This window comes from Zingiber officinale, chromosome 1A (genome assembly GCF_018446385.1).
Source record: "Zingiber officinale cultivar Zhangliang chromosome 1A, Zo_v1.1, whole genome shotgun sequence".
NCBI lineage: Eukaryota > Viridiplantae > Streptophyta > Magnoliopsida > Zingiberales > Zingiberaceae > Zingiber > Zingiber officinale.
The window spans coordinates 154,173,667-154,192,157 of record NC_055987.1 but is presented as its reverse complement, the minus strand read 5'-3'; the positions used below and the strand labels follow the sequence as shown (position 1 = coordinate 154,192,157).

The 18,491-nt window shown below is 39.5% G+C and overlaps 1 protein-coding gene across 1 annotated transcript; it reads left to right on the top strand.

The window, feature by feature from the left end:
• Window positions 1-1,077: 1,077 nt before the first annotated feature.
• LOC122038070 (3-ketoacyl-CoA synthase 2-like) lies at window positions 1,078-3,058 on the top strand. Its single transcript, XM_042597638.1, has 2 exons — window positions 1,078-2,004; window positions 2,123-3,058. Exons 1-2 carry the CDS (start codon window positions 1,333-1,335, stop codon window positions 2,906-2,908), a joined length of 1,458 nt encoding a protein of 485 aa, XP_042453572.1. The 5' UTR covers window positions 1,078-1,332; the 3' UTR covers window positions 2,909-3,058.
• The last annotated feature ends 15,433 nt before the right edge of the window (window positions 3,059-18,491 follow it).

The window sequence follows — 18,491 nt, the reverse complement described above, 5'->3', positions numbered from 1 at the left end:
AAATCATGATAATATTTTAAATTTATCTATTTTCTAAATTTGAAATTTCAATAAAAAATAAAAAAAATAGAAAATAGTATAGATCTTTAATTTTTTTATTATTATTTAATATCTAACTATAAGAAAATAAAATTAGGAGATCATGATGAATTGTATTATTTAATTTAATTTTTCATTAACTTTTTTATTAATTTTTTTAAACTTCAAAAATAAAAATAAAAATTAGAATATGAATAAATTTAGGAATCGTTCGATGGCGTAAATTTTTTAATATGACTTTTATATAAAACTTTTTGATAAATAATTCAATTTTTATTTTTTATCTTCAATTTAATTTGGTTTAAATAAAATTTTATTTTAATTTAGAGTTCAAATAGGTAAGAAGGGATATTTTGATAATTAGATGTGGCTATATACAAAAAAAAAATGTATCGAGTTGGCTGGCTGCTAATTAATCTGACAATACAGGCTTTCCGCTGTCTTATTTGACCAAATAAATGCACGACCCTGATAGAATTAATTGTCAACTAATTAGCAATTGGATCGTCCAGACTCGTGCAGTTAATTTTGGCTAGATTGGTTAATATGTCTTAAAATACTTTTAAAAAATAATAATAAGTATAGCATATTCTTCTTGTTAAACAAAAAGAAAAAAGAAAAAGAAAAGGTGCGTAAAACCTCCTCATCGAGACGGAGTTGCTGCATTGATTCTCATGTACTCATCTGCATTTGTTCACTGCATGTCGACTTAATTAATCCATGCTGCAGATTTATTGACGGTAAAAAAATGAAATCATCACTGACCACTTATTTGTGATGTGCGTAGGTCCCTTCCAGCTCAAGGTCCGTAGCTCCAAAAAATCGAAAACTTTTCACCGTCGACATTCCTACCAGCTCACCGACCACTTATTTACTTAGTTTTTGAACGAGATCAAGATTGAGGCGATCACTGAAGTATCCGTTGAAAATGAGCTCAACAGCAGGACAACGCTGCATGTTTATTCAAATATGAAGAGAAGTGCGATGAGCTACGTTTGCTTCCCCCAGCTAGCAACCTTTAATTGCATTGCCTTCCATCTCAATAAAAAGTTGGCTGGGGTGGTTGCATCTCCTCAACCCACTCTTCCTCTTAAATTCCTTCCTTCCTTCTTCTCTCCCAATTCTCACTCGCATCCCTCAGTTAATTATTGGGTTTCTTCATCTCCCACACCAATTCCCCGGTCCTGGCCATCGAGATTTTGATCTCTCTGCTGTCCGGCCATCTACTTTCTTCCTCTGTTGCAAATTATTCGATTTCGCAGCCACCGCGCGCAGAAGAAAGTGCGAATTAAGATGAAGCATCTCAAGCTGGTTTTTCATTACTCGGTCTCTAACTTCCACTATCTCATCGGCCTCTCCCTCCTCCCTGCTATCTCCTCGCGCTACTCGACCTCCGATTTGTGGTTGATGTGGGACGGCATTCTCCGACTCAATCCGCAGCTCCTAGTGCTCTGCTCCACCCTGCTCGCCCTCTCGACGGCGCTCTGCTTCATGAAGCGGCCGCGGCCGGTGTACCTCCTCGACTTCGCCTGCGTGAAGCCCGGCGTCGCGTGCCAGTGCCCGCGCGAGCGGTTCATGAAGCAGTCGGTGGGCGCGGGAGTCTTCACGGAGGAGAACCTCGCGTTCCAGAAGAAGATCCTTGAGCGGTCGGGGCTGGGCCAGGAGACCTACTTCCCGGAGGCACTGTTGGCGTCGTCGCCGAGGCCGTGCATGGAGGAGGCGAGGAAGGAGGCCGAGATGGTCATGTTCGGGGCCATCGACGATCTCCTGGCGAAGACGGGGGTGAGGCCGAGGGAGATTGGGATCCTGGTGGTCAACTGCAGCCTCTTCAACCCGACGCCGTCACTCTCGTCCATGGTTGTTAATCGGTACAAACTCAGAGGCAACGTCCTCAGCTACAACCTCGGCGGAATGGGCTGCAGCGCCGGACTCATCTCCATAGATCTCGCCAAGCAATTGCTCCAAGTTTGTCGTAACTATATACATATATATATAGTGATTTGATTTCGTTGCTTGCAATCAACCATATATAATTGGCACAATTCGATCAAATTAATTAGTGATGACGTGCCTGGGCGCGCAGGTGCACCGGAATAGCTACGCGTTGGTGGTAAGCATGGAGAACATCACCCTGAACTGGTACATGGGCAACAACCGCTCGATGCTGGTGTCCAACTGCATCTTCCGGGTGGGCGGCGCCGCCATCCTGCTCACTAACCGCCGTTCCGACTCCCGCCGCGCCAAGTACCAGCTCATCCACACCGTGCGCACCAACAAGGGCTCCGACGCGCGCTCCTACGGATGCGTCTTCCAGGAGGAGGACGGAGCCGGTAAGGTCGGCGTGGCGCTATCGAAGGACCTCATGGCGCTGGCGGGGGAGGCGCTGCGGACCAACATCACCACGCTCGGCCCGCTGGTGCTCCCTATGTCGGAGCAGCTCATCTTCTTCGCCTCGCTGGTGCTGCGCAAGGTGTTCAAGATGAAGCGGATGCGCCCCTACTTGCCGGACTTCAAGATGGCCTTCGAGCACTTCTGCATCCACGCCGGGGGCCGGGCGGTGCTGGACACGATGGAGAGCAACCTGGAGCTGAGCCGGTGGCACATGGAGCCGTCGCGGATGACGCTGTACCGGTTCGGCAACACGTCGAGCAGCTCCCTGTGGTACGAGCTGGCGTACGCGGAGACGAAGGGGAGGATGAGGAAGGGCGACCGGACGTGGCAGATCGCGTTCGGATCCGGGTTCAAGTGCAACAGCGCGGTGTGGCGGGCGCTGAGGACCATAAACCCGGCCGAGGAGAGGGGCCCGTGGACGGACGAGATCCATCGGTTCCCCTTCGATGTGCCCACGGTGGAAGTGGTCAAGGATTAAATATTTCATGTTCATCAGTTCATTTATATATATATACTGGTCAGATTCATTGATTTAAGAGGAAAAAAAAAAGAGAGTAAAATTGAGTAAATTAAAGGACAAGATGTATGGATAATTTCAGTGCATGCTTTTATACGAGGATTTCACTTCAACGCAGCCTGAATACTTTCCCCTTGAAATGCCCCTTCCGCTTCTAGAAGGGCAGAAGTCGCTTCTTCTGGATAATTGTGTTAGTTTATCTTCTTCCAGTGAAACTTGATGATGAGGGAGACTACCCACAACAACAATTTAGGAGCGAATTCAGTTAAATATTATATATATATATATATATATATAATCAAAATGGACTCCTTCATTATTATCAAAATGATGCTTTATTTTTAAAAACTATTAAAAGGCTATCTAATATTTTTTTAAAAAAAAAACTTGTTTCTAAATAGTTTTAATTAAAATTAATTTAATATATTTAAAATTATCAAATAATTATACTCAAAACTCTTCATTTTAGTCAAACGGTTTAAATATTAATTAAAATTACTCTAATTTGATTAGAAAATTATTTAATTTGATAAAATGATTAAATATTATTTGAACAATTAAAAAAAACTACTATAATATATCATAATTAATTTATAATTCTATAGAGTCTCTTTGTTCAAAGCTATTGCAACAAGTTTATGTCGGAGTAATTTTGGATAAATTTGCTAGCCAAATTAAAGTTATTATAACAACGTTAGACCGGATGCTCGCTCGATCAGGCGACTGAGCTAGAGGCGAAGTCACGGTAAGGATGCTTGGTCGAGTAGCCACGGCTTGCTGACAAAATCATGGTCCAAATTCCAAACAAGCAGGATCAAGAGACATGGATTCATGGCCGCGGGGGGAGCGATCGACCTTGCCAAATCACAACCAAACATTTGTTCGGCCTGATTGTAACTGATGTGACCAATTCCTTTGTGTGTCTCGTCTAGTCAAAATTTTGATTGAACTGTTAGTTAAAGTCAAAATGAAATACACTTGACTCACAGGAGGTCAGACTCAAATAAACGGGATTCAGGTCTAATTGAACTTGCTCAATAAACTCATCGTAAAGATTCAAGTTTGATCGAGTATGGATCCCGACACCTTCCCAATTTTAGCCACTAACTCTATCTCAATCTCGACCTCAATATCTGGTTTAACCTTAGTCACCAATTCCATCTAGGTCTCAACTAGATCATGACATCCTTCATGTCTCAGTCTCAAATTTTGACCTCACCAATGTCTCGATTGCAACTGTCAGCACCTTCGACATCAGTCTCAGATCTCAACATTACTCGGATTCTAATCTCAATCTCATATCACAGCCTCATCCGTGTCTCGACCATAGCTGCCGACACCTTTAACATCAGTCTCAGATTCCAACATTACCCGGATCTTAGTCTTAGTCTCAGATCTCGGCCTCATCCTTGTCTTGGCTGCAACTGCTGACACCTTCAGCATCAATCTCAGATCTTGGCATCACTTAGATCCCAGTCTTAATTTTGGATCCCGACCTCAACCGTGTCTCAATCACAGGTGTTGATATCCTTCACACCTCAATCTCAGGTCCTGTCATTACCAAGATCTCAATCTTAAATCCTTACATCACCTAGGTCTTAGTCTCAATCTCAAATCTAAGCATCACTCATGTCTCGATCTTAGTCGTCAATCGACTTCATCTATCTTCAAAGTCACTCCATATTGACGACATTTCCTCATTCGTTCTCAGATCGAATTCACACTAGCCCCCCTCATTAATGAGACCAACTTTCTCAAAAAGTGCAAACAACGACAACGAATATTCCAAACACGTGGCACCAAGTGATGGAGAGACAGTTAAGGGGTTGTTAGATTTGGTCCCGTAGATGTCCTCCCTAAAACACATGGCATTTGGTGAATAGGGGGCAACTAATGGTTATCGGATATAGTCCCCCCCTCATTCCATATTGACGACATTTCCTCATTCGTTCTCAGATCGAACTCACACTAGCCCCCCCTCATTAATGAGACCAACTTTCTCAAAAAGTGCAAACAACGACAACGAATATTCCAAACACGTGGCACCAAGTGATGGAGAGGCAGTTAAGGGGTTGTTAGATTTGGTCCCGTAGATGTCCTCCCTAAAACACATGGCATTTGGTGAATAGGGGGCAACTAATGGTTATCGGATATAGTCCTCCCTCCCCCCCCCCCCAATTGGCTCATACAAGGATGATGAAGGAGTACACAATACAGGGTTTGATGAAAAATGCTCTTCTGACAACTATATAAACCCGAAAGAGGATAACGGCAAAACATTTTGGATTATCTACAACTCCACCTAGGGTTGTAAACAAGCCAACTCAAGTCAAGTTCTTGGGTGTTCAAGTTTGTTTGATAAAGTAACCGAGTTAAGCTAAGTCAAGCCTAAAATGAATCAAGTTATTAAAATGATTATGCAAGCTTAGTTTTGTTTATTTTTTACGTGCACGAGCTTGGTTCGAACTTTGTTTAGATGTTATTGAGTTTTCAATTCAAACTTATTTGATTATTTGAAACTTTTACTTATTTTATTGGTTATTGAGATTAATAATTCAAACTTTTTTATTCATTTTTAAAGTATCTTTATTTATTTAGTATGTTGATAAGAGTTTTATTAACGAACATGGTTCATGATCATTATTCACGAATATTGTGTTAGTACCCCGGGTAGTTTTGATGTGGTTAACCAAGTTTAGTTAGGTCATGTTGTATTTGATCCTTGTGTATAAGTATGCAGGAGATTAGGAACACAAGAAGTCGAGCGGAAGACGTAGCTGTAACACCCACGAATTTCCTTAAGCTAAGTATGTGAAGATCCTCTTTTAGAATAAAAAGATAAGATAGAACCAAAAATATATAAAAAGGAATTGGTCAAGGATTGAACCTTGAACTTTTTTTTAATCTTTAAGGATTATGGATTGACCACTAGGCCATCATAAATTATTGTTGAATAGAGAATGGAAATTGTAGATAAAGGTAAAATTATGATTAAAAAAAAAAAGAAGCAAGAAAACATCAAGTAGCTTTCTTCCTCCTTCTCATGATTAAGAAGAAAGCTAGCAAAAGACAAGTTGTCTTTTCCTTCTTCCTTCTCTTCCATTTTCGTGGAGATGCATGAGGGAATGAAATGAGAGGGATTAAGGGGATGAATGGGGACACTTTGCCTCATTAAGGATAATTAGGAAGGAGTTAATGAGAAAGGGAAGGCAAAAATTCATCTTTGCTTCTTCCTCCCACTTGACATAAGAAGGAAAATAGAAAAAAGAGTTTCATTTTCCTCCTCCCTTTCCCCACCATTGTCGAGACCTTGAGCCATCCCTCTCCCAAGTTTCTGAGATTCAACTAAGTTTTCTCCCTAAGAAAACTAAACCTCAAGAAGAAAGCCTCAAGACCTACTTCTTACAAGCAAGAGAAGCGAAGGAAATACTAGAAGGAGGAGCTCTATTCTTCTTATTCTCAAGGGTATCTTTATCTTAAGAAAAGACCAAGCAAGAGGATGTAAGTATCCCCTCACCTGTGGTACAAGTGGTTATGTGATTTTCTTCAAGTTTAGATGGCTTAAAAACCTAGGGTTTTCCTTGAAACTTTCGGCCATGATGAGTTGTAAGACCTATGAAAGCTTAAACCCAAAACCAACATGCTTAGGGTTTCTCTCATGATATGATATGAAGATTTCCTTGATATTTCATGTTTGTTTGTTGCTTAGAACTAGGTGAATCCTCACCTTAGGGTTCGGCCATGAAAAGATTAAAAACCCTAGGAAAGCTCAAACTCAAAACTAACATGCTTATGATCTTTCTTATGATATGATACGAATATTTTCTTGTTGTTTCATACTTGTATGTTGCTTGGAACTAGGTGAACCCCACCTTAGGGTTTCGGCCATGAAGGGATTAAAAACCCTAGAGAAGCTCAAACTCAAAACTAGCATGCTTAGGATCTCTCTCATGATATGTTATGAATGTTTCATTGATGTTTCATGCTTGTATGTTGCTTGGAACTAGGTGAACCTTACCTTAGGGTTTCGGCCATGAAAGAAATTAAAACCTAGTGAGGCTCAAACTCAAATCTAACTTGCTTATGATCTTCCTCATGATATGAAGATAACTTGATGTACTTAAGATTTCATGTTGTTTAGAACTAGGTCTTCACATTTTAAACTTTCGGCCAAGATGAAATTTAAGGCTCAGACAAGCTTAAACTCAACTCTAACATGCTCATGTTTTTCCCCATGATATGATATGAAATTAACATGATATTCTCATGCTTGAATTTGGTTGAGAACCTAGCTTCACATTTAGGACATTCGGCTACTTATAGTTGTGGACCTGGGAAGCTTGAAACCTAAACTCAATATGCTCATGTTGTTGCTTAGAATAAATGTTATGAAAATGTTTAGGGTTCACATGTTTATATGCTATTTGTAACATAGATCTAGGCCTTGTATGTTTCGGCCACCTTATGAAGTTTAGACCTAGGAAGCTTAGAACCAAAATTTAATATGCTTATGATGTTCCTTAGGATAAATGTTATGAAATTGATTTAGGATTTATATGCTATTATGATTGCTTGCAACCTAGGTGGACCCTTGCATGTTTCGGCCACCCTTAGTAGGTTGATGTTGAGACCCAATTATGACTCTTTATGTGCTTCACTTTGCCATGATATGAATTAGGAGATGCGAACTTATATTCCATGCATTCTTATGTTTTCCATGATATGTTAAATGCTCATTTATGTATGCTTATGAATCATGCATGAAAATGTCTCCTATGATATGTAAAATGCTCAAGTATGTATGCTTTATGAAATGAAAAGAAAAGGCCTAAGAGATGCTTCCCTATTGTTGGGACTAAGAGAACTCTTTATGACAAGCTAAGTGAAAGGCCTAAGAGTTGCTTCCCTATCAAGTGGGACTAAGAGCACTCTTTATGTTATGAAAAGTTACGAATGACATGAATATGATATGCTATGAGTGACATGTACATGATATGCTATGAATGACATGAATATGATATGCTATGAATGACATGTACATGATTTGCTATGAATGACATGAATATGATATGCTATGAATGACATGTACATGATATGCTATGAATGACATGAATATGATATGCTATGAATGACATGTATATAATATGTATATGACATAATATTTTACTTTGTATGGCTTGTACCAAAAGGGTGAGCTCCTTATGCGCCCCTAGGTCGATGGAGTAAGAAACGGGCCTAGTAAAGGGTGGGCTCCTTACGTGCCCCTAGGTTAAGCTACGGGCCTAGTTTCCTAGTAGGTTCAAGACTAGCTACCTTAGGTCTACTTAGGATGCGCGTATTTATGTATATATGTGGTACTAAGCCGGGCCCCCTCATGTTGAGATTATTTTTAAGTACTATATGATATTGTTTTTAAGACCATTGCAAATGACATGAAGCATGTTTTGAAAATCATCTTGCACATGATATCATCCATGTTTTAAAGGACATCTTGCATATATGTTTATGATATGGAATAATATAATATGATGCTTACTCACATGCTATGATAGGATATTCTTTATACTATGATATGATATGTCATGATGCTTATTTTTACGATATGACATGATATGTTATGATGCTTACTTTACATTGTGATATGAATGCCATTAATGCCATGATAAATTTATGTCATGATATGATGTTTACTTTATGCTATGATATGATAAGTTTATGCCAAGATATGATGCTCACTTTATGCTAGGATATGATTGTTATTTATGCCATGATATGATTTCCATTTATGCCATGATATGAGTTTTATTCATGCTATGATATGTGATATGATTACTCTTATATGATATGTACGGTTTTTGTGAGTAGGAAAAGATCTTACTGAGCCTTGTATGCTAATAGCTTACTTTCCTTGTACCACAGATAAAGGTAAAGGATGGATAAACTAACGGAGAAGCAGGAGAGGCTAGAAATGTGTGTGGTGGTGGCTTGGCTAAAGAAAAATAAATGACCTGCTTATGTTTATTTTATGTTGATGACTTGCATGTCCATTTTTACTTACGCTTATGTTAGAAATGGATGATTATGATTCCTTAAGTTTATAACCATGTTGAGCATACTGGTATGATTAGTTATGATTTAAATGAACAATTACTTCCGCTATTTTTTAAAAAAAAATCATAAAGAAAACTATTTGCTTGTACGTTATGTATAGAAGAAAGTAATCCCGCCCTCACTAGGCAGGAGGGGAGGGCGGGAGTTACAGCAGCTAGCGAGAAGGATGACATGGGACGGGAGTCGACATGCTAGGTGCAGCCAAAGGATCCAAGATGCTGCAGAAGAGTACATCGACGGACGAGAAGAACGTACGTAACGTTCAAGAGACGAGAAGTCAGGAATGAAGCCTACTTAAAGAGAAGGTTGGAGTTGAGTTCAGGTGAGCTCAACTCTAGTTAGCCAAAAAATCATCTACGTGAAGAGATCAACAAAGGAACTAATCTGCCATATGGAAGAAGCCTTCAATGGCTAGGAAGGCTCCTTCGATTAACAGTACGAAGGCGTCTTCCAAGCTATTAAAGGCGCTTTCCAAGTGACTGTTAGTGAAGATAAAGTTTCTCTTCGGACGGATAAAACTTGCCATGCTGGAGGTGCCTTCCACCATATTGAAGGCACCTTCTAACCTAAGATAAGATTTTCCAAGGGTCATAAAAAGACCCTTGGAGGTAGGAATGAAACAACAACTGAACTACAAGTCTTGTATTCACTTCCTAGTCATTCTGTGAGTTGTCAATATATGTAAGAAGCTACTCCGCCTTCAACAAAGGAGTTTTTCTAATAGAGCTTTCTTTAGCGCCTTGGATTAATAACTACCTGGGTTGTAACCAAGTAAATAGATTGCCCTCTTACTTTTCTTTAATTTTCAATTTTATTATTCTGTTTATTATTATTGTACTACTAATCAAATCAAAAGAACGAGAATGAGTTACTTTTTTCTTATAGGTAATTCACCCCGGTTGGGGCAATTTCCCTAGGTCAAGTTTGACCAGTTGACTAAGCTTGAGTTGAGTCAAGCTTGAGTCGGGATTTGAATTTTGATGTTTGACAATATAAGGAGATTGCTAGAGCAATCGTCCGGTTATAAAGATGGTCAAAGGGTTGACTAGGTTGATGAGAATACAAGTCAAATAGGTCAAGATTGACAGGAAACTTGACTGGAAAAATCTGAACTAGATGTTAGGCATTTGGAAAGTCCTAGTGAGGAGCTAGGCAGGGAAAAGTCCTGGTGAGGAGCCAGGCAACAGAAAAGTTCTAGTGAGGAGCTAGGCAGGGAAAAGTCCTGGTGAGGAGCTAGGTAATGGAAAAGTCTTAGTGAAGAGCTAGGTAGGAGAAAATATTGGTGAGGAGCTAGGCAATGGGAAAGTCCTGGTGAGGAGCCAGGTAGTTGGAAAGTCCAAGTGTGATCTTGGCAAAGGAGAAAGTCCTGGTGAGGAGCCAGGCAATTGGAAAGTCCAAGTGTGATCTTGGCAAAGGGTGTAAGTCCAAGCATGTGGTCTTGGCAAGGTAAGTCCTGGTATGATTTGGCAAGGAAGACCCGACAACTAGGATGAGGCTAAAGGAAGCTCCTGAAGGCAAGGCGTGAAGGATGGGGAGATATCCGAGGGACGCGAGGCTGATGGAGGAGGCTAGAAGGCTAGTTCGAGGTTGGTCAGGTGTGGCCAAATGCTAGGCATGGAGACCCAATAGGTCACGGTTGACCGAGAGTTGGGTTGGAGACTTTGGACTTGAGATTGAGTCAAGTCCAGGATGGTCAATCGATTGGGCAATCGATTGAACCAGGTTCCAATTGATCAGTCAATCGATTGGAGTGTACTGCGAAGAAAGAAATGGCCGAATCGATTGGTTGATCGATTGGGAGCATGAGTCGCGAGCACAGAGGCCTTCCCAATCGATCGGGCAATCGATTGAGAATCTCCAATCGATTAGAGAGTTCTCGCGCGATCGCGAGAACACATAAAACATCTGAATCGATCGGTGGATCGATTCAGATTGTCCTAATCGATTGGCCGATCGATTGGGATTCGACCGTTGCGCAGGATGCAAGTGATGAATGGCTAGGATTGTGTGAAGCTGACGTAGCAATCGATTCAGGTTGATTTCAATCAATTGGGAGCACAGGATATAGTCGTTGCGGAGCGTTTTCTCCGCAGATCTTTGCGATTTCTTTCCTGCGAGGTTACAGTGATCTTCAGCGACTTTCTCTGATCTTCACCGCCAGTTCTTGAAGGCTCTTGGGAGTGTTCTCTCAAGGTTCAAGAGGCAACAACAAGCAACAAGTAAGCAAGAAGAAATAGTGTTTTCATTTGTATCTTGTACTCTCTTCTTGTATTTTTGTTTGTGTTGTTGTGTGAGTTTGTACGAGGCTTCTCCGCCTCTGGCTGCGACCGAGAAGGAGTTGTTATTAGTGGAGATAGCATGTCGTGTGTGGATCCTTAGATTAGTCACCTCTTCTTGAGGTGGATACCAAGTAAATCTACTTGTTAGCATTGTGTGAGTCTTGCATTTTATTGCCCTGCATATCATCATCAAGATGCAACCGACGAGCACGCGACGAGACGCTATTCACCCCCCTCTAGCGAGCACATCGGTCCCAACAACCCCCTCTTGCCGGCCCCGCTGCGCTAACAAGTGGTATCAGAGCCAGAATGTCTCAAAAGAACTAACTGTTGGTTGGTCCTAGGAAGATCGTACTGATTCCACTGTACAAAAATTTTGTACAAGTGTCAAACCTTTCTTAACAACCTATTGTGTTCTTTAGCAATTAAATTCAGAATCGCAAATGAAACTTTACATTATTGATTCCAAATTTAACTTATCTGTTCTTAATGGTTTCGACTTGGATCGTAAACGATACTTAACATTATTGATCCAAATCCACCTATGTTATAAATTCAATTAAATATTAATTTCAGAAATCGACTTCCAGGTTAAACATGGCGAGGCACTAGGCCTTCTTGGATATGGGAGCAACCACCACTTCCTAGACAAAGCCTTTCAATAAAATCTAATATTTAATTTCCTTATATAACTCTAGGTTTAACCAAAAGGAACAATCGAATCACAAATTCAAAAAAAAGAACAAAAGAAACACAACATCGAATATCTAATCTGAAAATCTAGAATCATATGCCTATTGTGTTTGGAATTCATATAAAGAAAAACTAGTATGATACATAAACCAATTACTAGTTATACCTTTCTTTGCAAGTAAACAACCTCTTGATCTTCTACCGTATTCCTCTTCTAATCTCGGACGTTGTGTGGGCAACAATCTTCCGAGATGAGAACCACCAAGCCTCCTTCCTTCTTGCAAGATTCGGCCACCAACTTTCAAGCTCCAAGGGATGCAAGAGCAAAGCCTCCTTTCTCTCCTTCTTCTCTAAGCTAGAATCGGCCACCAAGGACTCCTCTTGTGTTGATGCCGCCGACCACCAAGGAGGAAGAGAAAAGGAGAAGAGCAAGGAGCTTATGGCCGACCACCACCAAGGAAGAGAGGAGAGGAAAATAGAATAGAGTTGTGTCAATTGTGAGGCACCTCTACCCCCTCTTTTATAATCCTTGGTTTTGGCAAATAAGGAAAATTTAAATAACAACTTCCTTATTTTCTTTTCCATGAAAAGGAAAATTTAATTGATTAAAACCAATTTCCTTTTCAACATCATCATGGCCGACCACCTCATAGCTCTAAGCAAGGAAAGTTTTAATAATACAAGAATTAAAACTTCCTAATTTGCTTCCAAAATTTTTAATAAAATATTTCTATGATAATTTTCCCTTGATGGTTAGTCATAAAAGAAAATTTTATAAATTAAAATCTCTCTATTAAAGCATGTGGATGATTTCCAAAAAAGGAAAGTTTTCTCTAAAATTAAAATCTTCCTTTCAATCTACAAATAAGTAAAGATATCAAATCTTTTCTTAATCTTTTGTAGAAACTTATAAAAGAAAATTTTTAATTTAAAAACTCTCTTTTTAAATCATGAACATGGTTACAAAAAAGGAAAGTTTTATCAAAATTAAAATCTCCTTTCAATCTACAAATAAGGAAAGATTTTAAATCTTTTCTTAATCTTTTGTAGAAACTTATAAAAGGAAAGATTTAAATTTTAAACTCTCTTTTATAAAACCATGTTATCCACATAAGATAAGATTTTAAAATAAAATCCTTGTAATTTTATTAGGGTCGGCCACTTCCATCTTGGCTCAACCCTTTGCTTGGTTGGCCCAAGCTTGGACTCCAAGCTTGCTTGGTCGACCCCTTTGGATTGGGTAAGGAGGTGGGTATATGGTGGTATAAATCTCTATATACAAGAGGCTACGATAGAGACCGAGAGGAGGAATTGATTTTGGTCTCCCGATGAAATTAAGTTTCCCGTGCTCACCCTGAACACTCAACTTAATTTCATTAATAATAATTCATACCACTAAAGAATTATTATTGAACTACTGCACCAATCCCAAATTACATTTTGGGCTCCTTCTTATTATGAGTGTGTTAGTCTCCCTGTATTTAAGATGTCGGATATCCACTAATTAATTGAGTTACTGACAACTTATTTTAATTAATGTCTTAGTCCAAGAATAGTACCACTCAACCTTATCGGCATGTTGGACTAAGTTCACCTGTAGAGTTTAACATGACAATCCTTATGAGCTCCTCTTGGGGACATTATCAACCTAGATTTCGAGGACACAGTTTCATTCTATAATCAACAACACATACTATAAGTAATATCATTTCATAACTTATCGGACATTTTGATTTATCGAGCTAAATATCACCCTTTGATAAGTCAAAGAAATAAATATTAAATATATGTGTTTGTTATTATATTAGGATTAAGAGCACACACTTCCATAATAACTAAGGTCTTGTTCTTTTATTAAGTCAGTACAAAAAGAACTTACCTTAAATGGTCCTACTCAATATACTCAGAGTGTACTAGTGAAATTTATTAGTCAAGATAATGTTAGTTAGAGCCCTAGAGCCAATCATTTGATGATTGTATTATGGACTTGTTGTATCATATTCTTATATAAATAAAGACATTTGTTTTGGTTATTATACTTACTTGTATTGGTGCCAAATAAACTAAGTATAATAGTGTCCTTGAGTAGAAGGTTCTCACCTATATCAATCGGTTAGTTGAACCGATAGTAAGATGATATAGGGAACACTACTCTTAATCATTCCTAGTCAAGTATTAACATTCAGGGACAATGTTAATGCAATAAGACTAGCATGTAGGTCAACTCGATGACTTGATCTCACAAGTCATGGATATAGAGATATCAAGTTGACACATGGGTATGTATTGGAGAATGTATAGTGAATGACCCGCCATGAGAAAGTATCATGGATCGTTATATGAGTGTCATATACTTTCTCATGTGGCTATTAGTATGACTACTAGTCCTTAGACCTGAAGTCACCATGGATCCCTATATAAGGAGTTATGTACTTTGGTTTCGTCAAACGTCACCCGTAACTGGGTGGACTATAAAGGCAATTACTGGGTATGTAACGAATTATGCAGAGGGATGTGAGTGATGTAGATGGGATCTATCCCTCCTATATGACGGGAGCGACATCAATATTCTTGATAGAGTGAGACCACGAAGTGCATGGCCATGCCCAAATAAGTCAATATGAGATATTGAGCTCATTTGATTGTGTGAGTCTACTTGGAGTTCAAGATTTAGATTGATTAGAGGATGACACGGTCTATGACTCATATTGATCAATCTAGATGTCTAGGATAGAAGGACACTTGTCATATATTATGAGGAGTCACAATTAGTAGTCACAAGGTGATGTTGGATCTCAACATTCTTATAACTTGGGTAGTAATGATGTGTTGCTAGATACCGCTCATTACTTATGCTTCTAAATGGGTTTAGGAGCATTGTCAACGTTATAAGAACCTATAGGGTCACACACAAAGGGCAATTAGATGGAGATTAGGTTCATTTGATGAACCTAAAGGATTAGGTTCATGTGATGAACCAAATTGGATTAAGACTAATCTAAATTATGCTAATTGAGTTGGACTTAATTTGGTTCATGTGTTAAGTGACTCTAATTTGGACTTAGACTCATTGAATCAATTTAATTCAATGAATAGAGATTCATTAAATTAAAATTGACTTGAACCAATGGTTAGATTTGATCAACCATGGGAGAGAAGTGGTTAAGTTTGACTTGACTTGAGAGGAAGATGAAGAGTCAAGTTTGACTTGACTTTATGCCACTTCATTGGTGAGTTGGCATTGAGTGGGCCAATGATGATGCTCCACATCATCATGATTACTTAAGTGAGATGCCACCTCATGGGAGTTACCAAGAGTTGTGGCTCTTGGTATCCCATGGAGGTTACAACCTCCACTAAAGTGGCCGGCCACTTTGATTTCATGTGGAGAGTTTCATTTTTTTTTTTTTGTGGTAACTCCCATCTTCTTCCTCTCTAGCTTTCTTCTTGCTCTCCCTCTCCTCCATTACTGATCTCTAAGGTTGCTAGCACAATCTTAGAGATTTTTCTCCATCTCTTGCTTGTGTGGATACACATAGAGAAGTGTCTACTTTGACACTTTCGAGATCCGGCGAACCGAGGACGAGCGGGATTGCGAAGGGCTTCGCATCAAGGGTATAACCTTTCTTCTTTGTAGATCTACTATAGATCGAGGTTTAGAAACTCGTACTCGTAAGTTTTTGAAAGTTTTTACTTCGCACGGATCCGTGGCTGGGGGTTTCGGGGTTTCCGCGACGCGAAAAGCGGTTTTCGCGGCCCGAAAAATCCAACAGTGGTATCAGAGCCACGTGCGAAGGCGTGTACGACTTTATTTTGGTTTTTATGAAAAATAAACATTCTGTGAATTTCTGTAATTTCATGATTTTTATAGTTTTAAAGGGTATTTTTCTCGTAGAAGCGAAGCACAAGTGTTTAGACACTTGTAGGCTTCGACTACCGAGAAGATTTTTCCGTTACGGCAATGTTTCGACCCAAAACCTTTTGGGACAGCGGGCTAAGGTACTGTAGGATCGCTTAGGAGCAACTCGCGATGGTTAGATCGCGGGTAGGGGTACTGCCCCTAACCCCGCAAGGGGATTTGCTCCGCGATTGCGCCCGATATCGCTAATCGGGACCGCCGGGAAAAATTTACTCATAAAATTGTAAAAATTATGAAAAATTACAGAAAAATATGAAAAATATATAATTTAGAATTATATATTATTTTTGTGATAGTAATGACCCAAAAAGACCCAATATGATTGGATTTGTGTTGTAATTTATAATACGTCCTGCGTGTCGTCATGTGTTTGTGTGTGTTGTATTTGATACGCGACCTGCGCGTCGTGCCTCCCTATTTATATTCTAGTTGTAAATTAGATTTAGACTCGAATGTAACTCGAGTTTCAAAATAGTAATGTAAATTTTGAAGCGGTGGAAGGTCCACTCAAGACGGAGTTACGAGGAAGGCGCGAGCAACACAAGGTGGTCAAAAGGAAGGCACTTGAGAAGATGTTGACCTTAGGTTGACCATCCGATCTTCTCATTGGCTTGAGAAGATCGTAGTAGGGCCATGACATAATCACAAAATTATTTAATTAATTTCTTATGTGTGTATGTGATGCATGCTAGTAAAATAGTAATTAATTAGTGCCTAACAATTAGATTAGATCTAAATCGTGCACAAGATGCACCCTTACGATTAGATTAGATCTACATCATATACAAGATGCACTCTATCGATTAGATTAGATCTATATCGAGGATATGATACAACATCGACATTTAGATTAGATCTAAATCACGACAACTCAAAATGCCTACCGTGCCGTGATACCTACTACTACCTCGATCACATGTCGTTGTTGAATCTGCCAAAGCAGAGCAACACATATTATCTTGGTAGGTACGGAGGGACAATCTTGGTCCCGCCTATCAATGCATGGGTGAGTACAACTCAATTAGATTGAGTAACTAGTTAACTCAATTGGATCGAGTACAACTATAGGCATTCTTCCAACGGTTGGAAAGATAGGACATAGATCCCATTTATATTAATTCTTGGGCGTATTAGCCAAAGCTAACTCAAGTTTTAATATAACTGCCGATAATGATCCTATAAACAAGAGTTGCATAGAGATGAAATTTGTAAATCGTTACCTACCGATCATACTAAATATTGGGCGTATTAGTCAAAGCTAACTCAAGGGTTAGTATGATGTGGATCTTGTCCCACATGAATTATAGAATTCAGTGGGAGCATCATTTAGTTAAAGACCTAATTAAATGATTTAAAAAGAATATGATATTTATTTTCTGCATTTTTCTGTTGTAGAATTGCCATGACGTCAAACACGAACATCTTCTCTCTGCATTCTGTCCTTAAGAAGGACAAGCTCAACGGAGCAAATTTCCTGGACTGGTACAGGAATCTGAGAATAGTTCTCACTCAAGAACGTAAACTGTACGTTCTGGAGCAGCCCATTCCGGAGGCTCCTCCTGCCACTGCCACGCGAGCAGACCGAGATGCTTACAAGAAGCATCAAGATGATGCATTAGATGTGTCCTGTCTTATGCTCGCGACCATGAACTCTGAGCTTCAAAAGCAACATGAGTTGATGGGTGCTTATGATATGATTGAACATCTTTGTCACCTATATCAAGGACAAGCAAGACACTGGAAGAGGAACTCCAAAGAATACCTGGAAGATCTTAAGAAGAAGAGAAATAAGATTTCTACTTCAGGTATACATGTTATAGAAGTTAACCTCTCTATTTCTACATCGTGGGTATTAATACCAGATGTGCTTCGCACATTTGTACTAATGTACAAGCGCTGAGAAATAGCAGGACATTGATGAAGGGTGAGATAGACCTATGAGTAGGCAATGGAGCACGGGTTGCTGCTATTGCTGTAGGAACTTACTATCTATCTCTACCCTCTGGGCTTGTACTAGAATTAGATGATTGTTGTTATGTGCCTGCCTTGACTAAGAACATAATTTCAGTTTCTTGTTTGGACAAGAAAGGATTTTCGTTTACAATAAAGAACAAATGTTGTTCCGTCTATTTAAACGATATGTTCTATTGTAGTGCACCTCTGATGAACAGACTCTATATTCTAGACCTTGAGAGCCCTATCTATAACATAAATACCAAGAGGTTCAAGTCAAATGACATGAACCAAACCTACCTCTGGCACTGTCGCTTAGGTCATATAAATGGCAAGCGCTTATCCCAGCTCCATAATGATGGTTTGCTGGACTCATTTGATTTTGAATCATATGAGATATGCGAGTCATGCCTACGAGGCAAGATGACCAAGACTCCCTTTAGTGGGCACAGCGAAAGAGCGACTGATTTGTTAGGACTCATACATAGTGATGTATGTGACCCTTTCAATGTCACTGCTAGAGGCGGTTATAGGTACTTCATCACGTTTACTGATGACTTCAGTAGATATGGTTATGTGTACTTGATGA